Source organism: Macaca thibetana, chromosome 19 (assembly GCF_024542745.1).
Source record: "Macaca thibetana thibetana isolate TM-01 chromosome 19, ASM2454274v1, whole genome shotgun sequence".
Taxonomy (NCBI): Eukaryota; Metazoa; Chordata; class Mammalia; order Primates; family Cercopithecidae; genus Macaca; species Macaca thibetana.
Genome location: NC_065596.1, coordinates 223,026 through 249,724, shown reverse-complemented (window position 1 = coordinate 249,724; position 26,699 = coordinate 223,026). Strand labels below are relative to the sequence as shown.

Below are 26,699 nucleotides of genomic sequence, written 5' to 3'. Positions count from 1 at the left end.
GTATTATTTCTGAGGGCTCTATTCTGTTCCATTGGTCTATATCTCTGTTTTGGTACCAGTACCATGCTGTTTTGGTTACTGTAGTCTTGTAGTATAGTTTGAAGTTAGGTAGCATGATGCCTCCAGCTTTGTTCTTTTGGCTTAGGATTGACTTAGCAATGCGGATTCTTTTTTAGTTCCATATGAACTTCAAAGTAGTTTTTTCCAATTCTGTGAAGAAAGTCATTGGTAGCTTGATGGGGATGGGATTGAATCTATAAATTACCTTGGGCAGTGTGGCCATTTTCATGACATTGCTTCTTCCTATCCATGAGAATGTAATGTTTTTCCATTTGTTTGTGTCCCCTTTTATTTCGTTGAGCAGTGGTTTGTAGGTCTCCTTGAAGAGGTGACGGGGAGAATGGAACAAAGTTGGAAAACTCTGCTGGATATTATCCAGGAGAACTTCCCTGACCTAGCAGGCCAACATTCAAATTCAGGAAATACAGAGAATGCCACAAAGATATTCCGCGAAAAGAGCAACTCCAAGACATGATTGTCAGATCCACCAAAGTTGAAATGAAGGAAAAAATATTAAGGGCAGCCAGAGAGAAAGGTCGGGATACCCACAAAGGGAAGCCCATCACACTAACAGCAGATCTCTCGGCAGAAACTCTACAAGTCAGAAGAGAGTGGGGGCCAATATTCAACATTCTTAAAGAATTTTCAACCCAGAATTTCATATCCGGCCAAACTAAGTTTCATAAGTGAAGGAGAAATAAAATCCTTTACAGACAAGCAAATGCTGAGAGATTTTGTCACCACCAGGCCTGCCCTACAAGAGCTCCTGAAGGAAGCACTAAACATGGAAAGGAACAACCGGTATCAGCCACTGCAAAAACATGCCAAATTGTAAAGACCATCGATGCTAGGAAGAAACTGCATCAACTAATGAGCAAAATAACCAGCTAACATAATAGTGACAGGATCAAATTCACATATAACAATATTAACCTTAAATGTAAATAGGCTACATGCTCCAATTAAAAGACGCAGACTGGCAAATTAGATAAACAGTCAAGGCCCATCAGTATGCTGTATTCAGGAGACCCATCTCTCGTGCAGAGACACACATAGGCTCAAAATAAAGGGATGGAGGAAGATCTACCAAGCAAATGGAAAACAAAAAAAAGCAGGGGTTGCAATCCTAGTCTCTGATAAAACAGACTTTAAACCAACAAAGATCAAAAGAGACAAAGAAGGCCATTACATAATGGTAAAGGGATCAATTTAATAAGAAGAGCTAACTTTCCTAAATACATATGTACCCAATACAGGAGCACCCAGATTCATAAAGCAAGTCCTTAGACACCTATAAAGAGACTTAGACTCCCCTACAATAGTAATGGGAGACTTTAACACCCCACTGTCAACATTAGACAGATCAACAAGAAAGAAAATTAACAAGGATATCTAGGAATTGAACTCAGCTCTGCACCAAGTGGACCTAATAGACATCTACAGAACTCTTCACCCGAAATCAACAGAATATACATTCTTCTCAGCACCACATCGCACTTATTCCAAAACGTCCACATAGTTGGAAGTAAAGCACTCCTCAGCAAATGTAAAAGAACAGAAATTATAACAAACTGTCTCTCAGACCACAGTGCAATCAAACTAGAACTCAGGATTAAGAAACTCACTCTAAACCACTCAACTACATGGAAACTGAACAACCTGCTCCTGAATGACTACTGGGTACATAAGGAAATGAAGGCACATATAAAGATGTTCTTTGAAACCAATGAGAACAAAGACACAACATACCAGAATCTCTGGGACACATTTTAAGCAGTGTGTAGAGGGAAATTTATAGCACTAAATGCCCACAAGAGAAAGCAGGAAAGATCTAAAATTGACACCCTAACATCACAATTAAAAGAACTAGAGAAGCAAGAGCGAACACATTCAAAAGCTAGCAGAAGGCAAGAAATAACTAAGATCGGAGTAGAACTGAAGGAGATAGAGACACAAAAAGCCCTTCAAAAAAAAAAATGAATCCAGGAGCTGTTTTTTTGAAAAGATCAACAAAATTGATAGACCGCTAGCAAGACTAATAAAGAAGAAAAGAGAGAAGAATCAAATAGACGCAATAAAAAATGATAAACGGGATATCTCCACCGATCCCACAGAAATACAAACTACCATCAGAGAATACTATAAACACCTCTACACAAATTAACTAGAAAACCTACAAGAAATGGATAAATTCCTGGACACATACACCCTCCCAAGACTAAACCAGGAAGAAGCTGAATCTCTGAATAGACCAATAACAGGCTCTGAAATTGAGGCAATAATTAATAGCTTACCAACCAAAAAAAGTCCAGGACCAGACGGATTCACAGCCTAATTCTACCAGAGGTACAAGGAGGAGCTGGTACCATTCCTTCTGAAACTATTCCAATCAATAGAAAAAGAGGGAATCCTCCCTAACTCATTTTATGAGGCCAGCATCATCCTGATACCAAAGCATGGCAGAGACACAACAAAAAAACAGAATTTTAGACCAATATCCCTGATGAACATTGATGCAAAAATCTTCAATAAAATACTGGCAAACCGAATCCAGCAGCACATCAAAAAGCTTATCCACCATGATCAAGTGGGCTAGGTTGGGGTTGCAAGGTTGCTTCAACATATGCAAATCAATAAACATGATCCAGCATATAAACAGAACCAAAAACAAAAACCACATGATTATCTCAATAGATGCAGAAAAGGCCTTTGACAAAATTCAACAGCCCTTCATGACAAATTTTTATGATGTGCTGATGCACACAGGACACATGGTCACCGCTGTGCATAATAAGATCTCCCCTTAATTGTACACACTAAAATTTGAGAGGTGTCTTCTAACTCAGCATGTCTGTGATATTGCCCCCTCAAAAGTATAGTCTGAATTTAGCCATAAAGAAACATCAGTTTTATGCAAAAGCCAAGACAAAGGTAGTTCCCATTTTGTGTAATTTTTAATAGCCATTGCCATCCTGTTTTTAAAAAAAAACTTTTTTTTTTGAGACAAAGTCTTGCTGTGTCACCCAGGCGGGAGTGCAATGGTGCAAACTTGGCTCACTGCAACCTCCGCCTCGCAGGTTCAAGCAATTCTCCTGCCTCAGCCTCCTGAGAAGCTGGGATTATAGGTGCCCACCACGACGCCTGGCTATTTTTTGTATTTTTAGTAGAGACAGGATTTCACCATGATGGCCAGGATGGTCTCAAACTCCTGACCTCATGTGATCCACCCACCTCGGCCTCCTGAAGTGCTGGGATCACAGGCGTGAGCCACAGGGACTAGCCTTAAAAAAGCATTTACTTGCCGGTGTCGCCGCCGAGACCAAGATGGCTGCGAGACTCGGCGCCTTCCTCAAGAATGCCTGGGACAAGGAGCCAGTGCTAGTCGCATCCTTCGTCATCGGGGGCCTCGCTATAATTATGCCCACATTCAGCCCCTACGTCAAGTACTCCATCATGATCAACGAGGCCACGCCCTACAACTACCCAGTGCCCGTCCGTGATGATGGGAACATGCCGGACGTGCCCAGCCACCCCCAGGACCCTCAGGGCCCCAGCCTGGAGTGGCTTAAGAAACTGTGAGCACCTTCACTGACAGAGGCGGCCCCTCCCACGGCTCCCAATAAAAATGTGAACACCAAAAAAAAAAAAAAAAAAAAAAAAAAAAAAAGCATTTACTTAATGCTCTTCAGCATAGAGCTAACGGAGAACACAGATGGAAACTCAACACTACATGTTCTTCTTTTCCACTAAGGATTCCAGCTTTTCCCCAATAGGAATCTTGAGTATCCACACCTTGCCATGTTCAACAACCACAAGTGAAACATTTTTAATACTGTAGACCATTAATTCATCATGAGAAAGAATCCTGCATGGCATATAAAATCCAGGATGTAGAGAATATAGAGAAGGCTCTGGTATATAGGAAAGAAATATTTTTCAGAGATTCTTGCCTATCATAAGAATTTTAAAAGGTAGTTAAAACAAACTCATTAGGGATGAAAAGCACAAGTAGAGATGTAAAGGTTTGCAAGGACTAAACGCATGGCATTCCAGGAGGCAGAATAGACACAGCTGAGACACGTTTAGCTGAAAAAAAGCCAATTTTTTTTCTCTTTCTCCTTTCTCTGGGATTCCTTCTCAGATAAGATTCTCTGGACAAATTACACCTGCATCTTGAGAGAACATGCCTTTAAAGGTATCAGCACCACCTCCTTACCTGCTACCATCACACTCACAGGCAGAAGGACCAAGACCTGCAGAGAAAGTCCATCCATTTCTTTCCTTTGTAAGAGATTCCGGAACTATGAGCTGCCCTGTGGAGTTAAAAATGTTTCTCCTTTCCTGTCCTCAGGTGCCCTCCCCTGTCACAGACATGAGCAATTTTTGCTACGTAATGGAAATATGGGCCACGCTGTCCTGTCCCTACCAAACCCAAACACTTCAGGCCCTGTGACCACCCTTTAGTGAAAAAGAGGAACTTAACTTCCATGAATGTATTTTAAACGTCTCAAACTCGACTCTGGCCTCACCACAGAGTCACAAGAGGCCCTTAATTACAACAATATGGATGCTTCCAGGGCAATAAATAGAATCTGTGGGGAGGGCACAACTGGAGATTTCTGCAAATTGACCATGTACTTTTTGTTTTTGTTTTTTTAAGATGGAGTCTCACTCTGTTGCCCAGGCTGGAGTACAGTGGCCGGGTCTCAGCTCACTGCAAAGTCCGCCTCCCGGGTTTACACCATTCTCCTGCCTCAGCCTCCAGAGCAGCTGGGACTACAGGCGCCCGCCACCTCGCCCGGCTAGTTTTTTGTGTTTTTTTGCCACCGCACCCAGTGACCACGTCCTTTTAATTAGAAGCCTGAGCTCATAACCACTTAGCTAAGCATTGCTTCTGAAACTTTAATGAGCTTATAAAATCACTTAGTAATTTTGGCCTCACTCTATGTAATGTGATTCTGCAGGTTTTGAAAGGTTCCATAAATGAGTGTTTTAAACAAGTTCCCTGTCAATGCTGATATTTCTTCCCCTGGGCTCATCATTAGCATTAGTTAGAGAAAGCAGGCACAGCTCAGAGTCCCTTACATTCAGCACTCTTATCACAACACAAATATTTCTGGTACAAATAAAGACAACCAATCTCCATCATAAAGTATTATATTTTTTTCCTGGCTCTTTAAAGTTTACAAACTAAACAAAAGGCAGGAATGTCTGAATAGGTCTGCATTTGGAAAACAACATGTATACTTGCACTGTGCAATGTTTACTAAGTAGGTACTATGTGCTCAAGAGGATGTTACAGAGCACTGTGCTGGGAATAACACATTATATGACTTAATCCTCATAACACCCTGGGAGTTGGTACTAAGTGTTTAATAATTCCTAGGATTTAGATACAGGACACATCCTGTATCTAAAAGAAATCTTTTGTTTCTCTGTCACTGATTTTTAAAAAATGTATATAATAGAAGCTAAATATAGACAGATAAGAGGAATACAGAAGAGTTTAGTGTAATTTTAAAACTCTAATTTTGTTTATATTTACTTGTTTGTGACTTGTGGAGAAACTACTGGATCTGCAGGATAATTTTAGACAGTTTTTCTGAAACATAATTAAAAGATAAATTTTCTTCAGCCCCAGAGAAACTCCACAATAGAACAGACATAAAACTGTTTTATTACACAATTAAACCTGAATGTGACATGCATCACAGTCAATCTGCTTAAGAGATTGCAAAGCTAGAAAGACAGTAACCATAATTAGTTCACAAGTTAGTATAGCACCATGTCATAGACAGTTCATCCTAAATTCACCTGGTAATTGGGAAGGCTAGCCATGCAGGCTAATCAGTTGTGTTCAATAACAAAATAAACTTTTCACATCTTCATGAAAGGAGGTAATTTTGCAACTTGAAGCCAGGTGCCTGCTGAAAGTAGGCTGTTAATCTCCTACAAAAATGGCTGAATAGGGTGCTATCTTTTTGGCTATTTACACTTTAAAGCAATGGCTCTCTACTCCCTGAGCACTTGGCTACAACTCTCTTGCTTGCCCTCTCCTGTTAGCTAGTGTCCTCTCTTGACCACTACCCATCTGCCATTGAGGCCGAGCCCACTGCATAGGGCTCACAGCTGAAAGCTCACATCTTACATAAACCACAACTGCCACAACAGCACTCCAGTGTCACCCCAGAGAGGGAAGCCTGAGGCTGCAGGAGGAGAGCCTGCAGGCCTCCTGGGGAGAACTGCACCTTCATAATAATGGAAATTGGAACAGTAATTCAGCCTCAGTTTTTAATTACAATGATGACATGGAAAAACTACTGCTGGATTTCCAACATGAGTCCAAGTACAGATAGCTCCAAAAGTTCTCACTGTGACAGCCCATCTCATTCACAGACACCAGGGAATACTTAATAGTGCAGACACCCAAAGCATTGGACAGAAAAACAGCTCTCAATCTGAGCAAGATTATGCTAAGAGAAAAAAAAAAAAGTTAAATGCATTTTAAGTAAAAACTCATTTTAGGCCAGGTGTAGTGGCTCACGCTTGTAATCCCACCACTTTGGGAGGCCAAGGTGGGCAGATCACAAGGTCAGGAGGTGGCATGAGCCTATAATCCCAGCTACTCGGGAGGCTGAGGCAGGAGAATCGCTTGAACTAGGGAGGTGGAGGATGTAGTGAGCCGAGCCCACACCATTGCACTCTAGCCGGGGAGACAAGAGTGAAACTCTGTCTCAAAAACAAACAAACAAACAAAAAAAAACCCACTATAATTATGCTTACCTATAGTTATCCCTATTAGATAAATTAATAATTGTGTCAGACCAATATCTACTTTAACAATTTGGTAGTAAATTTTATTTGGATATTAGAAATAAATATCTAAGCCAGGTGCGGTGGCTCAAGCCTGTAATCCCAGCACTTTGGGAGGCTGAGACAGGTGGATCACAAGGTCAGGAGATTGAGACCATCCTGGCTAACATGGTGAAACCCCGTCTCTACTAAAAAAATACAAAAAACTAGCCGGGCGAGGTGGCGGGCGCCTGTGGTCCCAGCTACTCCGGAGGCTGAGGCAGGAGAATGGCGTAAACCCGGGAGGCGGAGCTTGCAGTGAGCTGAGATCCGGCCACTGCACTCCAGCCTGGGCAACAGAGCCAGACTCAGTCTCAAAAAATAAATAAATAAATAAATATCTAACTATAAATAACTTTATAGTAATAAGGCATGTAAGAATTTTTAAAATTGTAGCCATAATTCAGTTAAAACACTTTATATATTTATATATATGTGTGTGTGTATATATATACACACTTTATATGTTTCAAAAGTATGAACAGCCATATTAAAATGACTAATGAGTATTCAATCAAAGTAAACATTTTGGCCTTATATTCATACTACTAAGAAAATGCTGTTTAATTTATATGAATGCAGGTTGTCTACAAACACTACACTTATAACTATGCTAATTGTTCTAAAGTAATAAAACTGACGTACAACTATAGACTTTACTGTTCAGTTTATACACTGAACTGTTCTTGCTTTTGCAGTGTAAGTGCTTCAGCATGCAAATATTAGATTATTACCTTATACAATCAGTTTTCTGTCAAAGAAACGTACTCAGTATTTTTTAGCTTTATCATTCTGCATTGCTAAATTTCATTCTATCTTTGTGCTCAACGTTTTGTGGTTTTTTTTGTTTTTTTTTTTTTGAGATGGAGTTTTGCTTTTGTTGCCCAGGCCAGAGTGCAATGGGCGATCTCGGCTCACTGCAACCTCCGCCTCCTGGGTTCAAGCAATTCTCTGGCCTCAGCCTCCCAAGTAGTTGAGATCACAGGCATGCACCACCACGTGGAGCTAATTTTTTATATTTTTAGGAGACACGGAGTTTCTCCATGTTGGTCAGGTTGGTCTCAAACTGCTGACATCAGGTGATCTGCCCGACTAGGCCTCCCAAAGTGCTGGGATTACAGGCGTGAGCCACCACACCCAGCCTTATGTGTTCTTAATATGAACTTTTTTTTTTTTTTTTTTTTTTTGAGACGGAGTCTCGCTCTGTCGCCCAGGCTGGAGTGCAGTGGCCGCATCTCAGCTCACTGCAAGCTCCGCCTCCTGGGTCTACGCCATTCTCCTGCCTCAGCCTCCCGAGTAGCTGGGACTACAGGCGCCCGCCACCTCACCCGCCTAGTTTTTTGTATTTTTTAGTAGAGACGGGGTTTCACCGTATTAGCCAGGCTGGTCTCGATCTCCTGACCTTGTGATCCGCCTGTCTCGGCCTCCCAAAGTGCTGGGATTACAGGCTTGAGCCACCGCACCCGGCCAATATGAACTTTAAACAAATCTTTGTCTCCTTTAAAGACTATATATATATATATCTATATACCTACACCAATGCAAAAGCAAAGTAATGAATCTAAATAAAAATAGTCCTGAGTCACAAAGAATGATGAGGTTCATTTTGTTTTAATATGGTTTATATATATTTCAAAAAAGTAGAGAAAAATATCTACATATAATCTAAATGCTTTAAAAAAGAGAAGCAACATATATTTTATTTTCAGGTAAGAGAATAAAGCCTCTTATTTCTAACTTATATTTTCTCCTACAAAAGTCAAGTCTCGCCGGGCGCGGTGGCTCAAGCCTGTAATCCCAGCACTTTGGGAGGCCGAGACGGGCGGATCACGAGGTCAGGAGATCGAGACCATCCTGGCTAACACGGTGAAACCCCGTCTCTACTAAAAAATACCAAAAAAAAACTAGCCGGGCGAGGTGGTGGGCGCCTGTAGTCCCAGCTACTCGGGAGGCTGAGGCAGGAGAATGGCGTGAACCCAGGAAGCAGAGCTTGCAGTGAGCTGAGATCCGGCCACTGCACTCCAGCCCGGGCGACAGAGCGAGACTCCGTCTCAAAAAAAAAAAAAAGTCAAGTCTCTTGACATATTCTTAAATTGTTAGACATCTGAATTTCAGCAGACACTGAAAATCTAAGGAGTATCCTTGGGCACACTGTACGCACTTGAAAAAATGCGTATAAAAAAATAGCAGAAGAGAAAAAGCTGTTATAAAAAATGTACTGGTACACATAAATAGAAAAAGTTCTTAGAGACCTATGAAAAGATGCAGATTCTGACACAACAATAGTAAGAGGCTAAAAGACCTCACAGACACTATTAGACAGATTATTGAGGCAGAAATAAACAAAGATATTTGAACCTACATTCAGCACTTGACCAAAGAGTCCCAGTAGACATCTACAGGACTCTCCATCTAAAAACATCATAATATACACTCTTCTTATTACCACATCGCACATACTCTCAAATTGACCACACAGCCAGGAATCAAAACAATCCTCAGCAAATTCAAAAATCCTCAAAACATACCAATCACAAAGACCACAGCTTGATAAAAATACAATTCAATACACAGAAAACCACTTGAAACCATACAATCACATGGAAATTAAACAACCTGCACTTGAATGACTTTTGGGTAAATAATAAAATTAAGGAGGGGCGGAGCAAGATGGCCGAATAGGAACAGCTCCAGGCTCCAAGGCCCAGCGAGTAACACAGAAGACAGGTGATTTCTGCATTTTCAACTGAGGTACTGGGTTTATCTCACTAGGGAGTGCCTGACAATCAGTGCCGGTCAGCTGCTGCAGCCCGACCAGCGAGAGCTGAAGCAGGGCGAGGCATCCCCTCATCTGGGAAGCGCAAGGCGGAAGGGAATCCCTTTTCCTACCGAGGGGAACTGAGACACACAACACCTGGAAAATCGGGTAACTCCCACCCCAATACTGCGCTCTACGAAGGATCTTAGCAAACAGGCACACCAGGAGACTATATCCCACACCTGGCCGGGAGGGTCCCACGCCCACGGAGCCTCCCTCATTGCTAGCACAGCAGTCTGTGATCTTCCCGCAAGGCAGCAGCGAGGCTGGGGGAGGGGCGCCTGCCATTGCTGAGGCTTAAGTAGATAAACAAAGTGGCTGGAAAGCTCGAACTGGGTGGAGCTCACAGCAGCTCAAGTCGTCCTGCCTGTCTCTGTAGACTCCACCTCTGGGGACAGGGCACAGCTAAACAACAAAACAACAACAACAACAACAAAAAGCAGCTGAAACCTCTGCAGACCCAAACGACTCTGTCTGACAGCTTTGAAGAGAGTAGTGGATCTCCCAACACGGAGGTTGAGATCTGAGAATGGACAGACTGCCTGCTCAAGTGGGTCCCTGACCCGAGTAGCCTAACTGGGAGACATCCCCCACTAGGGGCAGACCGACACCCCACACCTCACACAGTGGAGTACACCCCTGAGAGGAAGCTTCCAAAGCAAGAATCAGACAGGTACACTCGCTGTTCAGCAATATTCTATCTTCTGCAGCCTCTGCTGCTGATACCCAGGCAAACAGGGTCTGGAGTGGACCTCAAGCAATCTCCAACAGACCTACAGCTGAGGGTCCTGACTGTTAGAAGGAAAACTAACAAACAGGAAGGACACCCACACCAAAACCCCATCAGTACGTCACCATCATCAAAGACCAGAGGCAGATAAAACCACAAAGATGGGGAAAAAGCAGGCCAGAAAAGCTGGAAAGTCAAAAAATAAGAGCGCATCGCCCCCTGCAAAGGAACGCAGCTCATCGCCAGCAACGGATCAAAGCTGGTCGGAGAATTACTTTGACGAGATGAGAGAAGAAGGCTCCAGTCCATCAAACTTCTCAGAGCTAAAGGAGGAATTACAAAGCCAGCGCAAAGAATCTAAAAATCTTGAGAAAACAGTGGAAGAATTGATAACTAGAATAATTAAAGCAGAGAAGGCCATAAACGAATGGACAGAGATGAAAACCATGACACGAGAAATACGTGACAAATGCACAAGCTTCAGTAACCGACTCGATCAACTGGAAGAAAGAGTATCAGCGATTGAGGATCAAATGAATGAAATGAAGCGAGAAGAGAAACCTAAAGAAAAAAGAAGAAAAAGAAATGAACAAAGCCTGCAAGAAGTATGGGATTATGTGAAAAGACCAAATCTACGTCTGATTGGGGTGCCTGAAAGTGAGGGGGAAAATGGAACCAAGTTGGAAAACACTCTTCAGGATATCATCCAGGAGAACTTCCCCAACCTAGTAGGGCAGGCCAACATTCAAATTCAGGAAATACAGAGAATGCCACAAAGATACTCCTCGAGAAGAGCAACTCCAAGACACATAATTGCCAGATTCACCAAAGTTGAAATGAAGGAAAAAATCTTAAGGGCAGCCAGAGAGAAAGGTCGGGATACCCACAAAGGGAAGCCCATCACACTAACAGCAGATCTCTCGGCAGAAACTCTACAAGCCAGAAGAGAGTGGGGGCCAATATTCAACATTCTTAAAGAAAAGAATTTTCAACCCAGAATTTCATATCCAGCCAAACTAAGTTTCATAAGTGAAGGAGAAATAAAATCCTTTACAGATAAGCAAATGCTTAGAGATTTTGTCACCACCACGCCTGCCTTACAAGAGACCCTGAAGGAAGCACTAAACATGGAAAGGAACAACCGGTACCAGCCATTGCAAAACCATGCCAAATGTAAAGACCATCGAGGCTAGGAAGAAACTGCATCAACTAACGAGCAAAATAACCAGTTAATATCATAATGGCAGATCAAGTTCACACATAACAATATTAACCTTAAATGTAAATGGACTAAATGCTCCAATTAAAAGACACAGACTGGCAAACTGGATAAAGAGTCAAGACCCATCAGTTTGCTGTATTCAGGAGACCCATCTCACATGCAGAGACATACATAGACTCAAAATAAAGGGATGGAGGAAGATCTACCAAGCAAGTGGAGAACAAAAAAAAGCAGGGGTTGCAATACTAGTCTCTGATAAAACAGACTTTAAACCATCAAAGAGCAAATGAGACAAAGGCGGCCATTACATAATGGTAAAGGGATCAATTCAACAGGAAGAGCTAACTATCCTAAATATATATACATCCAATACAGAAGCACCCAGATTCATAAAGCAAGTCCTTAAAGACTTACAAAGAGACTTAGATTACCATACAATAATAATGGGAGACTTCAACACCCCACTGTCAACATTAGACAGATCAACGAGACAGAAAGTTAACAAGGATATCCAGGAATTGAACTCATCTCTGCAGCAAGCAGACCTAATAGACATCTACAGAACTCTCCACCCCAAATCAACAGAATATACATTCTACTCAGCACCACATCACACTTATTCCAAAATTGACCACGTAATTGGAAGTAAAGCACTCCTCAGCAAATGTAAAAGAACAGAAATTATAACAAACTGTCTCTCAGACCACAGTGCAATCAAACTAGAACTCAGGATTAAGAAACTCACTCTAAACCACTCAACTACATGGAAACTGAACAACCTGCTCCTGAATGACTACTGGGTACATAAGGAAATGAAGGCAGAAATAAAGATGTTCTTTGAAACTAATGAGAACAAAGATACAACATACCAGAATCTCTGGGACACATTTTAAGCAGTGTGTAGAGGGAAATTTATAGCACTAAACGCCCACAAGAGAAAGCAGGAAAGATCTAAAATTGACACCCTAACATCACAATTAAAAGAACTAGAGAAGCAAGAGCAAACACATTCAAAAGCTAGCAGAAGGCAAGAAATAACTAAGATCAGAGCAGAACTGAAGGAGATAGAGACACAAAAAACCCTCCAAAAAAATCAATGAATCCAGGAGTTGGTTTTTTGAAAAGATCAACAAAATTGATAGACCGCTAGCAAGACTAATAAAGAAGAGAGAAGAATCAATTAGATGCAATAAAAAATGATAAAGGGGATATCACCACTGACCCCACAGAAATACAAACTACCATCAGAGAATACTATAAACACCTCTACGCAAATAAACTAGAAAATCTAGAAGAAATGGATAATTTCCTGGACACTTACACTCTCCCAAGACTAAACCAGGACGAAGCTGAATCCCTGAATAGACCAATATCAGGCTCTGAAATTGAGGCAATAATTAAAAGCCTACCAACGAAAAAAAGTCCAGGACCAGATGGATTCACAGCTGAATTCTACCAGAGGTACAAGGAGGAGCTGGTACCATTCCTTCTGAAACTATTCCAATCAATAGAAAAAGAGGGAATCCTCCCTAACTCATTTTATGACATCATCCTGATACCAAAGCCTGGCAGAGACACAACAAAAAAAGAGAATTTTAGACCAATATCCCTGATGAACATTGATGCAAAAATCCTCAATAAAATACTGGCAAACCAGATCCAGCAGCACATCAAAAAGCTTATTCACCATGATGAAGTGGGCTTCATCCCTTGGATGCAAGGCTGGTTCAACATATGCAAATCAATAAACGTAATCCAGCATATAAACAGAACCAAAGACAAAAACCACATGATTATCTCAATAGATGCAGAAAAGGACTTCGACAAAATTTAACAGCCCTTCATGCTAAAAACGCTCAATAAATTTGGTATTGATGGAACGTATCTCAAAATCATAAGAGCTATTTATAACAAACCCACAGCCAATATCATACTGAATGGGCAAAAACTGGAAAAATTCCCTTTGAAAACTGGCACAAGACAGGGATGCCCTCTCTCACCACTCCTATTCAACATAGTGTTGGAAGTTCTGGCTAGGGCAATCAGGCAAGAGAAAGAAATCAAGGGTATTCAGTTAGGAAAAGAAGAAGTCAAATTGTCCCTGTTTGCAGATGACATGATTGTATATTTAGAAAACCCGATTGTCTCAGCCCAAAATCTCCTTCAGCTGATAAGAAACTTCAGCAAAGTCTCAGGATACAAAATTAATGTGCAAAAATCACAAGCATTCTTATACACCAGTAACAGACAAACAGAGAGCCAAATCATGAATGAACTTCCATTCACAATTGCTTCAAAGAGAATGAAATACCTAGGAATCCAACTTACTAGGGATGTAAAGGACCTCTTCAAGGAGAACTACAAACCACTGCTCAGTGAAATAAAAGAGGACACAAACAAATGGAAGAACATACCATGCTCATGGATAGGAAGAATCAATATCGTGAAAATGGCCATACTCCCCAAGGTAATTTATAGATTCAATGCCATCCCCATCAAGCTACCAATGACTTTCTTCACAGAATTGGAAAAAACGGCTTTAATGTTCATATGGAACCAAAAAAGAGCCTGCATTGCCAAGACAATCCTAAGTCAAAAGAACAAAGCTGGAGGCATCATGCTACCTGACTTCAAACTATACTACAAGGCTACAGTAACCAAAACAGCATGGTACTGGTACCAAAACAGAGATATAGACCAATGGAACAGAACAGAGTCCTCAGAAATAATACCACACATCTACAGCCATCTGATCTTTGACAAACCTGAGAAAAACAAGAAATGGGGAAAGGATTCCCTATTTAATAAATGGTGCTGGGAAAATTGGCTAGCCATAAGTAGAAGGCTGAAACTGGATCCTTTCCTTACTCCCTATACGAAAATTAATTCAAGATGGATTAGAGACTTAAATGTTAGACCTAATACCATAAAAACCCTAGAAGAAAACCTAGGTATTCAGGACATAGGCATGGGCAAGGACTTCATGTCTAAAACACCAAAAGCAACGGCAACAAAAGCCAAAATTGACAAATGGGATCTAATTAAACTAAAGAGCTTCTGCACAGCAAAAGAAACTACCATCAGAGTGAACAGGCAACCTACAGAATGGGAGAAATTTTTTGCAATGTACTCATCTGACCAAGGGGTAATATCCAGAACCTACAAAGAACTCAAACAAATTTACAAGAAAAAAACAACCCCATCGAAAAGTGGGCAAAGGATATGAACAGACAGTTCTCAAAAGAAGACATTCATACAGCCAACAGACACATGAAAAAATGCTCATCATCACTGGCCATCAGAGAAATGCAAATCAAAAACACAATGAGATACCATCTCACACCAGTTAGAATGGCAATCATTAAAAAGTCAGGAAACAACAGGTGCTGGAGAGGATATGGAGAAATAGCAACACTTTTACACTGTTGGTGGGATTGTAAACTAGTTCAACCATTATGGAAAACAGTATGGCGATTCCTCAAGGATCTAGAACTAGAAGTACCATATGACCCAGCCATCCCATTACTGGGTATATACCCAAAGGATTATCAATCATGCTGCTATAAAGACACATGCACACGTATGTTTATTGCGGCACTATTCACAATAGCAAAGACTTGGAATCAACCCAAATGTCCATCAGTGACAGACTGGATTAAGAAAATGTGGCACATATACACCATGGAATACTATGCAGCCATAAAAAAGGATGAGTTTGTGTCCTTTGTAGGGACATGGATGCAGCTGGAAACCATCATTCTCAGCAAACTATCGCAAGAACAGAAAACCAAACACTGCATGTTCTCACTCATAGGTGGGAACTGAACAATGAGATCACTTGGACTCGGGAAGGGGAACATCATACACCGGGGCCTATCATGGGGAGGGGGGACGGGGGAGGGATTGCATTGGGAGTTATACCCGATGTAAATGACGAGTTGATGGGTGCTGATGAGTTGATGGGTGCAGCACGCCAACATGGCACAAGTATACATATGTAACAAACCTGCACATTATCCACATGTACCCTAGAACTTAAAGTATAATAATAATAAATAAATAAATAAATAAATAAATAAAGATATTCAAAGGAAAAAAAAATTAAGGCAGAAATTTAAAAGTTTTTGAAACAAAGCTACAACACTGCAGAATCTCTGCAACACAGCTAAGGCAGTGTTAACAGGGAAATTAACAGCATTAAATGGTCACATCAAAAACATCTCAATTTAACAACCTAACATCATAAATAAAAGAATGAGAGAAGCAAGAGTAAAGCAACTCCTAAGCTAGCAGCATATAAAAAAATAACCAAAATAAGATCAGAACTGAAGATTTAGATATGAAAAATTATACAAAAGAACAAGAAATCCAAGAGATACATCTTTGAAAGAAATAAATAAGGTAAATAACTAGCTAGATTAATGAAGAATAAAGAGAAGATTCAAATAAACAGTTAATGACAAAAGAAATTATTACTGACCCCACAAAAATACAAAATACAAAGAACTACTGAAGTCTACTATGAACACCTGTCTGCACACAAACTAAAAAACCTAATAGAAGTACATAAATTTCTGGACAAATATATTCTCAAAAGACTGAACAAAAGAGAAATTAAATTCCTGAATAGACCAATAACAAATTCCAAAATTGAATAAGTAATAAATAGCCTACCAACCAAAATAAAGCCCAGGGTTAGACAAATTCACAGCTGAATTCTATCAGATGTAAAATGAAGAGCCTGTACCATTCCTACTAAAACTATTCCAAAATTGAGAGGAAGGAACTCCTCCTCAGCTCATTACATATAAACAGCAACATTCTGATACCAAAACCTGGCAGAGATAAAACAAAAAACAGAAAACTTCCGGCCAATATTCCTGATGAACACTGATGAAAAAATCCTCAACAAAATGCTGGCAAACCAAATCCAGCAGCACAACAAGAAGCTACTCCACTATGATCAAGTAGGATGCAAGGTTGGTTCAACATGCAACAATTAAAAAATGTTATTCATCGCATAAAGAGAACTAAAGATAACCAAAAAAATTATGTCAATAGATGCAGAAAAAGATTTCAATAAAATTTATCACCCTTCATTTTTATTTATTTATTTTTTTTGAGACGGAGTCTCGCTCTGTCACCCAGGCTGGAGTGCAGTGGCCGGATCTCAGCTCACTGCAAGCTCCGCCTCCCGGGTTCACGCCATTCTCCTGCCTCAGCCTCCCGAGTAGCTGGGACTACAGGCGCCTGCCACCTCGCCCGGCTAAGTTTTTGTATTTTTAGTAGAGACGGGGTTTCACTGTGTTACCCAGGATGGTCTCGATCTCCTGACCTCGTGATCCGCCCGTCTCGGCCTCCCAAAGTGCTGGGATTACAGGCTTGAGCCACCGCGCCCGGCCCACCCTTCATTTTTAAAATCCTCCACAAACTAGGCTTTCAAGGTACGTACTTCAAAATAATGAGTTATCTATGACAAATCCAAAGCAAACATAGTGAATGGACACAAGCTGAAAGCGTTTCTGTTTGAAAACTGGCATACTTTCTCTCACCACTCCTATTTAAGAGAATTGGAAGTCCTGGCCAGAGCAATCAGACAAGAGATAAAATAAAAGGCATTCAAACAGGAAGAAAGGAAGTCAAACTATACCTGTTTGCAGATGACATAGTTCTGTATCTAGAAAACCCTACAGTCTCTGCAGAAAAGCTCTTCAAACTGACAAACCACTTCAGCAAAATTTCAGAATACACAACAAATGTATAAAAATTGGCAGAATCTCTGTATATTAACAACATTCAAGCCAAAAGCCAAATCAAAAACACAATCCCCTTCACAATTGCCACACACACACACAAAATATCTAGGAGTACACCTAACCAGAGAAGTGAAAAGATTTCTATGTCAAGAATCACAAAACACTGCTTAAAGAGTCAGAGACAGCCGGGTGTGGTAGCTCATGCCTGTAATCTCAGCACTTTGGGAAGCCGAGGCGGGTGGATCATTTGAGGTCAGGAGATCAAGACCAGCCTGGCCAACATGATAAAACTCTATCGCTACTAAAAATACAAAAATTACCTGGGCATGGTGGTGGGCACCTGTAATCCCAGCTATTCAGGAGGCTGAGGCAAGAGAATAGCTTGAATCCAGGAGGCAGAGGTTGCAGTGAGCCAAGATTGTGCCATTGCACTCCAGCCTGGGTGACAAAGCGAGACTGACTCAAAAAAAAAAAAAAAGAAAGAAAAAAAGAAAAAAAAAAATCAGAGATAACACAAATAAATGGAAAACCATTCTATTCTATGCTCATAGGTAGAAAAGATCAAAAATGATTAAAATGGCCATACTGTCCCAAAAAGAAGAGATTTCATGCTATTCTTATCAAACTACCAAAAACATTCTTAACAGAACTACAAAAAATTATTTTAAAATTCATATGGAACCAAAAAAGAGCCAGAGTAGCCAAGGCAATCCTAAGCAAAAAGAACAAAGCTAGAGGCATTACATTACCTGACTTCAAACTATACGACAGGGCTACAGTAACCAGTCACATAATACTGGTACAAGAAACAGACTCATAGACCAATGCAACAGAATAGAGAGCCCAGAAATAATGCCACACACCTATAACCATCTGATCTTTGACAAAACTAACAAGAGGAATGTGGGAAGAATTCCCTATTTAATAAATGGTGCTGGGATAACCACCTAGCACTATGTAGAAAATTCAAACTGGACCCCTTCCTTACATCATATACAAAAATCAATTCAAGATGAATTAAAGCCTTAAATGTAAAACTTAAAATTATATATTTAAAAAAAAACCCTAAAGATAACCTAGAAAATACCATTCTAGACATGGGAACTAACAAAGATTTTATGATGAAAATACCAAAAGCAATAGCAACAGCAGCAATTGACAAATGGGACCTAATTAAACTAAATATCTTCTTCACAGCAATGGAAACCATAACAGAGTAAACACACAACCTATAGAATAAAATATTTCCAAACTATGCATTTGACAAAGGTCTAATGTCCAGAATCCATATCCATAAAAAACTTAAGTTTACAAGAAACAAACAAACGGCCTCCTTAAAAAGTAGACAAAAGGCAGCCGGGCTCAGTGGCTTATGGCCTGTAATCCCAGCACTCTCAGAGGCTAAGGTAGGTGAGTCACCTGAGGTCAGGAGTTCGAGATCAGCCTGGCCAACATGATGAAACCCAGTCTTTACTAAAAATACAAAAAGTTAGCCAAGCATGGTGGTAGACACTTGTAATTCCAGCTACTCGGGAGGCTGAGGCTGGAGAATCTCTTGAACCCAAGAGGCGGAGGTTGCAGTGAGCCAAGATCACACCATTGCACTCCGGCCTGGGCAACAAGAGCCAAACTCCGTCTTAAAAAAAAAAAAAAAAGGTAGGCAAAAGGCTAGGAGTGATGGCTCACGTCTGTAATCCCAGCACCTTGGGAGGCCAAGCAAGAAAGATCACTTGAGGTCAAGAGTTTGAGACCAGCCTGGCCAACAAGGTTAAACCTCGACTACTAAAAATACAAAAATTATAGCAGAGTATGGTGGCAGATGCCTGTAATTCCATCCACTCAGGAGGCTGGGGCAGGAGAATCGCTTGAACCCAGGAGGTGAAGGTTGTCGTTTGCTGAGATTATGCCACTGCACTTTAGCCCGGGTGACAGAGTGAGACTTTGTAGACAAAAAACATGAACAAATGTTTTTCAAAATAAGATACATATCTGGTTAACAAGCATACGAAAAAAATACTCATCAGTAGAGAAACGCAAAGAAAAAACCACAACGAGATTCCATCTCACAACAGGCAAAATGGCTATTACAAAGTCAAAAAATAACATGCTGGCAAGGTTTCAGAGAAAAGGGTATGTGCTGCTAGCAGGAGTGTAAATTAGTTCAACCATTGTGAAAAGCAGTGTGGTGGTTACTCACAGAACTAAAAATAGAATCACCATTTGACCCAACAACTTCATAATTGGGTATATACCCAAAGAAATGTAAGTTATTCTGTCATAGACACACGCACATGCATGTTCATTGCGGCACTATTCACAACAGCAAAGACATGGAATCAACCTAAATGCCTACCAATGGTAAACTAGAGAAAGAAAATATGGTATGGTAAGGTGTGGTGGCTCATGCCTGTAGTTTCAGCACTCTGGGAGGCTGAGGCAGGTAAACTGCCTGAGCTCAGGAGTTCAAGACCAGCCTAAACAACATGGAAAAACCCTATCTCAACAAAAAATACAAGAAGAAAAATTAGCTGGGCTTGGTGGCACACACCTGTAGTACCAGCTGCCTGGGGGCTGAGGTAGAAGAACTGCTTGAGCCTGGGAGGTTGAGGCTGCAGTAAGCCGAGATCACGCCACTATACTACAGCCTGGGTGACAGAGTGAGACCCAGTCTCCAAAAATAAGTAAAATAAAATAAAATAAAAGATTTAATAGAAACAAAATATGGTACATAAACATCATGGAATACTGTGTTGCCATAAAAAGCGACCAAGATTATGTTATTTGCAGCAACATGGATGGAGCTGGAGACCATTATCCTTAGAAAATTAATGCAGAAAGAGAAAGTCAAATGCATGTTCTCATTTATTAGTAAGAGCTAAATAAGAACACATGGGCACAAAGAGGGTAACAACAGACACTGAGTTCTAGTTAAGGGTGGAAGATGGAAAACAAAGAGGATCAGAAAAATAATACCTGTGTAGTACTGTGCTTAATACCTCAGTGACAAGATATTCTGCACACCAACCCCCCGACACAATTTTACCTATATAACAAACCTGCACATGTACTCCTGAATCAAAAATAAAAGTTAAAACAAAAGAACTCGCCGGCCAGGCACAGTGGCTGGCTCACACCTATAATCCCAGCACTTGGGAGGCCAACACAGGCTGATCATGAGGTCAGGAGTTTGAGACCATCCTGGCCAACACAGTGAAACCCTGTCTCTACTAAAAATACAAAAATTAGCCAGGCGTGGTGGCAGGCGCCTGTAGTTGCAGCTTCTCGGGAGGCTGAGGCAGGAGAATTGCTTGAAACCAGGAGGCCGAGGTTGCAGTGAGCTGAGATTGTGTCACTGCACTCTAGCCTAGGCAACAAGAGTGAAACTCTGTCTCAAAAGCAAACAGACAAAAAACAAAAGGAAACAAACAAAAAAACAAAGAACTCTATGGGTTGGAGAGAGTGCAATGCAAGTGGAAGGACTGGTTTGTGCTACAAAGAGTGGCCCAGCCGGGCACGGTGGCTCAAGCCTGTAATCCCAGCACTTTGGGAGGCTGAGACGGGCGGATCACAAGGTCAGGAGATCGAGACCATCCTGGCTAACACGGTGAAACCCCGTCTCTACTAAAAAAAAAAATACAAAAAACTAGCCGGGCGAGGTGGCGGGCGCCTGTGGTCCCAGCTACTCCGGAGGCTGAGGCAGGAGAATGGCGTAAACCCGGGAGGCGGAGCTTGCAGTGAGCTGAGATCCGGCCACTGCACTCCAGCCTGGGCGACAGAGCCAGACTCAGTCTCACAAAAAAAAAAAAAAAAAGAGTGGCCCAAGTGTGACTCTACTCTGATTAATTTCTGGGTCCATGCAGGGAGATGAGATTATGAACAGATTGTCTAGAACCCCAGGTTGGTGGCGAAAACAGGTTGCTCCTGCAGATTCAGTGTCTGGGGGTTGGGATACACCAGGAGACTTGTAGACACTTTTGTGAGTTTTTGGCAAGAAACACTAGGATCAAAAATGCCGTGGTGAAATTCCTGAGGGTGGTACCTAGTCCTAAGAGGGATGTGGACAAGTCAATGTGTAGTGGGTATGTTTGTTAGAAGGTGGGAATCCTGTGGTGGCAGCAGTGGAAAAGGGGGGTCTGTTATCAGAACTTTTTCCCTCTAAATTTGTATCCTCTCTCACCCTGGGTGGAGACCTGAAATCACAGGGTAATGGGCAGTGTGATGGCCTGTGTAGAGAAAAGCGAGCCTCCCATTCCCAGACACCCATAGATCCATTCCAGACCAGGCCTCTGTGATATCTCTCAGCTGAAACCAAATTTGTAGAGCTTAGTAAACACCAAGCAATTCTCCAACACCAACTCATTGCCTAACATTTGAATTCTGACACCACCTAGAGTCAGCACAGACCCTGATTCAGGGCTCAGTCTCACAACATTGTTCTTACTGCAGATGCCAGTCACAAACCTCATGGGCCCATCTGTTTCTGAGCTACTGTTCAAAAACTAGATACTCTCATAACCTTCCTCAAGTTCAATAATATTATAGAGCTACTCACAGAACTCAGGAAAACATCACTTACATTTATCAGTTCATCAGAAAAGATACAATCCAGGAAAACTCAGAAAGAAATACCCTTCCCATTATGACTTAGATGGTGTTCTCTTTTCTTACCTATCACACAGCCAGAGACAGACTCTGCACACTATCTCCTTTTTCTCATTTAAATAAATAAATAAATAAATAAATCAGCTGAATTTGTTTTTAGTGGTCAACCTAAAATGCTTCTTAATCAAGCATTACTTAAGTTTATTTCCTTTCAACAGGCTTCTGAACTTTTAGCTACCCCCAGTCTGAGTCGACATACAACCCCATTTTATGTAGTTCCTAAGAACATGACGACTTCAGGGTAAAACATTCTCTGATTTAAGATCTCATTTTTTCACCCTCCCTTTGCCATCACCTCCCACCTCCTAATATTGTTTGCTCTTCCATATGAAACAAGGCCCTTGTCTGCCTAAACTTTGCAATCTTTAAAGATCTTATAGTTAGTACATCCTCCTCTTGCAATACTCTTTTGGAATTCAATTATTTTTCCAACATAAATCTAACTTTGTTTTACCTTACAAAGTCCAGAAACTACCTCAAAACAGTAACAATTTCATCTTCAGTAAGACCCTCCCAATCCCCTTTCATCTTAACCTTAACTGCATCTGGCTGTGGGTCTCCAACTTTCCACGGCTCTTTAGCTTCTCTCAGGATAAACACTTCTTCCATGGCTGGGGTGAGCAGGCTGGAATATCTGCAGAGAAGACTCCCCCAAAAACACTAAGTGATCCTTTAATATTCTCCTTTTGCAGGCTCAGTATTAGCCTTAGCTTAATTAGAGTCACTGGGTTCAGGCTTTAATTTTCTTTTTTTTTTTTTTTTTTTTTTTTTTTTTGAGACGGAGTCTTGCTTTGTCGCCCAGGCTGGAGTGCAGTGGTGCAATCTCAGCTCACTGCAATCTCCAACTCCTGAGTTCAAGCAATTCTCCTGCCTCAGCCTCTGAGTAGCTGGGGACTACAGGTAGGCACCACCACGCCCGGCTAATTTTTTGTATTTTTAGCAGAGACGGGGTTAGCCAGGATGGTCTCGATTTTCTGACCTCGTGATCCGCCCGCCTCGGCCTCCCAAAGTGCTGGGATTACAGGCGTGAGCCACCGCGCCCAGTGTCAGGCTTTAATTTTCATGTCAGAGTTATTCACATAGTTTTTGAAAGTAAGTGTCTGAAAAATTCAGCAGAATTACTCTAACACAGTGTTCATGTAAGGGAAGGAAATTTTAAGGTGCTTACATTTTATATTGCAGTAAGATAAGCAAAAGTATCTATTCCTTTCAGACAGTAAATGTATTATTTTACTATTTCCATTAAAAATCCTGTAGTAAACAATTAGTCATATGGGAACATTTCTAGAGGGTACAGAGTTTCAGCTCATAAAATTTAGCATGAAACTCAGATAGCAATATTAACAGGATATAGAATACAGACATTCATAGTTACAAATTTACCCTGCAAAAAGAGGAACTGATCTTTTCCCAAATCTACGTAACTCAACAATTATCTACCATTTTCTTGTGGATATGTGTGCATTTTCTGAAGCCAAAATGGAAGACAGATTTTTCCTATTTCACCCAGCCATAAAAAACAGACCAGAGAAAATTCCTAAACTCATTCTGGGAAAAGGGTAAATAAAAATTTTTAACAAATGGAATATACAATTAAATATTTATTCTGAAATTCACCTCTTTTTTGCCCTTGGTAAATATTTTCTTACCTTTCTTTCAATTCCTAGTAACAAAATGCAATTTACCGTTAAAAAACTGAGGTCAAAATAAGCGAACAAATCTTTTCAAGGTACAGATGTGTCTGATTCATGTATCAAGTCAGGCCATCCAATCACTTGAGAGATTCTCCCACTTCATTCTGCTCACTTAAGTGCCCAATAACCCCTTCTCAGGAGACTCTGAACTAAGCCCCAGTGAGCCCCAGGTGCATTTTACTTTACAAGTTCTTACACCATCTCACTGGGATCACTACTTGTTTTTTTTTTTTTTTTTTCTTCTTTTGGGATATTATTTTTGTTTTCACAGATTCTCACTATTTTTCTTTCACTATTTTTTCATTATATTTCTTTCACTATTGTTCTGCCCCCTTAGAGAACGCAGGGAGCAGAAATTATTTCAATGTTTTTCCCGCAATACCAGCAACTGATTGGCTGACCAGCAAGAAATGGAAGCTGGGTTGGGTGAAGACAATCTTAATGTCTCAAGGGTTAGCTTTTGGAAGGAAGAGTAAGCCAGGAGATTCCTCTCAACCCCAGGGCATCCCCCTGCTTCCTTGAAAGGCTACACTCCATACCTCAGATTGTCCCACAGGAGAAAATGACCAGGAGCTGATATTCACTAGACACTCTAGCAGACATAGCCATGGGGGATATTTCAGTTAATTCCCAGACAGTACTGAAACCCAGGACCAGGAAAAAAGTGAAGAATGTCTGAAAACACATCATTCCATAAAGTTTTCAAAGCCTTTACCCCAAAACATTCTGATAAAATCTGTGGGCCTAGGAGGAAAAACAAAAAAACAAAAAATAATCAGGGGATTATTTTTTGCTTTCTTCTCATGGGAAATATTTACAAACAGAAAACAAATATTAGGAAAAGTGCCATCCAATGCTTTGTTAAAAAAATAATTAAAATAAGGTATCAAAAATGTACACTAAAGGACAAATAGTAGGCCAGGCACGGTGGCTCACGCCTGTAATCCCAGCACTTTGGGAGGCTGAGGCGGGCAGATCACGAGGTCAGGGGTTCGAGACTAGCCTGGCCAACATAGTGAAACTCTGTCTCTACTAAAAATACAAAAATTAGCCGGGCATGGTGGTGCACGCCTGTAGTCCCAGCTACTCGGGAGGCTGAGGCAGGAGAATTGCTTGAACCCAGGAGGTGGAGGTCGTGGTGAGTCGAGATCAGGCCACTGCACTCCAGGATGGGCAACAGAGCAAGATTCCGTCTCAACAACAACAACAACAACAACAACAACAAAAAAAAACAAAAAAAAAAAAAAGGGCAAATAGTAATGTGAATCAGAGAGGAAAAATTGACATTTGGGAAGGCAAGAATGAACTGGAAATTTTGTATCTTACTGCAAGCCAGCGTTAGGCTGCAGGAATTGGGGGTTTGGGAGTACACATAATACTCTCCTTGGGATACCTGTAAAAAATGCAGGGGGGAAAAAAAATTAGTCCTCTGAGGAGTGTGAAAATAAAATTAAGTGGCAGGCAATTAGAATGAGGTGGCTCTAGTCCCTGATATCTACTTTTAAAAAAATCTAAGCCGGCCGGGACCAGTGGCTCACACCTGTAATCCCAGCACTTTAGGAGGCCGAAGAGTGCGGATCACCTGAGGTCGGGAGTTCGAGACCAGCCTGACCAAAATGGAAAAACCCCGTCTCTACTAAAAATTCAAAATCAGTCCGGCCTGGTGGCACATGCCTGTAATCCCAGCTACTCGGGAGGCTGAGGCAGGAGAATCACTTGAACCCAGGAGGCGGAGGTTGCACTGAGAGGAGATCGCGCTATTGCACTCCAGCATGGGCAACAAGAGCAAAACTCTGTCTCAAAAAAAAAAGAAAAAAATCTAATTCGAGAGTTTTTTTTGGGGGGGGGGTAAATTATACATTGGGGGAAACAAAACTCAGGTTTAACCAACTATAAACTACAAATAACCTCTGATTATATAAACGGGAAATTTCCATCTTGATTGTACAAATTGAGAAACTACGTAACCGTACATAGCCTATTATTGAATTTGGTTTTCTTCATTATACACCTTAAAAAACTCTTTCCGTCAAATCCCTTCCATAGACCATAAACTACAAACTATATAGCTGGGTGCTCTACCATTTTTGAATCACTCTTTGATTAAATTCATTACTTTAGTGGTGACTGGCATAAATTTTTAATAGAAGAAAAGAGGGACTGGAAACCTCACTGGACTGAAACTCTTCCCATTCATGAACCCGCACCCTGAGTCAGGATTCTCCCCTGACGCCCCTCCCGTGGTCCCTGCACAATCTGTGAGACGCGGCCCTGCGGGTGCAGAGCGGCCCAGAAAGGGCTTAAGGCCAGGGCACAGTAACAGCGCCTGGAGGAGACAGGTGGCCCGGGGTCCCGCAGTCAGCGCAGCCGCCATCTTATGGCTGAAGGGGACTGAGGCCGAGCTGGGCAAGAAGAACTCCATGCGCAGATTGTGGAGCTGACTGCCGGGAGGCCTGAGTCCCGCCACAGCCACTTCCCACCGGTTCCAATCAGCCCCTTCCCCTTCTTGGGATGTCGGACCGGCACTCTCACCATTTCTAGGCTTCCAGGGGCACCTGGCATCTTAGCTGTGGAGCTCCCAACTCCGCAGGTTACAGGGCCACAGAGTATGAGGTCACAGAGCAGTCAGTCCCGTCTCGGGAAACTGGCGCTGCAACGAGAAATAACCGCCGGGCCACCTCTCGGATGCCGCCTTTTCCGCTCCAGCTGTGTCCCTGATTGGACGGTTCCTAGACCAGAGTTTCTGATTGGATAATTCTTGAATCCCCGCCTCCTCAGACCCTGAGTGACAGAAGATGTGATCAGATGCTGGACTGAATGAAGACTGATGGGCTGCGCGGTGGCTCACGGCTGTAATCCCAGCACTTTGGGAGGGAAGCCCAGGCGGGTGGATCACTAGAGGTTA

At 41.6% G+C, this 26,699-nt stretch overlaps 3 protein-coding genes across 3 annotated transcripts in view; 2 read left to right on the top strand and 1 right to left on the bottom strand.

Annotated features, from left to right (window-relative positions):
- LOC126942178 (zinc finger protein 729) overlaps nt 1-26,475 on the bottom strand; it is a 45,790-nt gene extending 19,315 nt beyond the window's left edge. The window contains exon 1 of the mRNA XM_050769460.1: nt 26,327-26,475. Coding sequence (XP_050625417.1) covers nt 26,327-26,356 — 30 coding nt within the window. The 5' untranslated portion in view covers nt 26,357-26,475. The remainder of the gene's footprint in view (nt 1-26,326) is intronic.
- The window catches only part of LOC126942371 (zinc finger protein 98-like), a 283,769-nt gene that overhangs the window by 176,760 nt on the left and 80,310 nt on the right, over nt 1-26,699 (top strand). The window lies entirely within an intron of this gene.
- On the top strand, nt 3,359-3,666 carry LOC126942379 (NADH dehydrogenase [ubiquinone] 1 alpha subcomplex subunit 3). Its single transcript, XM_050769883.1, has one exon. It carries the CDS (start codon nt 3,385-3,387, stop codon nt 3,637-3,639), a length of 255 nt encoding a protein of 84 aa, XP_050625840.1. The 5' UTR covers nt 3,359-3,384; the 3' UTR covers nt 3,640-3,666.

Excerpts from the sequence above, each read along its gene's own strand:
- LOC126942379 (XM_050769883.1), top strand. The coding sequence starts at position 3,385 with ATGGCTGCGAGACTCGGCGCCTTCCTCAAGAATGCCTGGGACAAGGAG.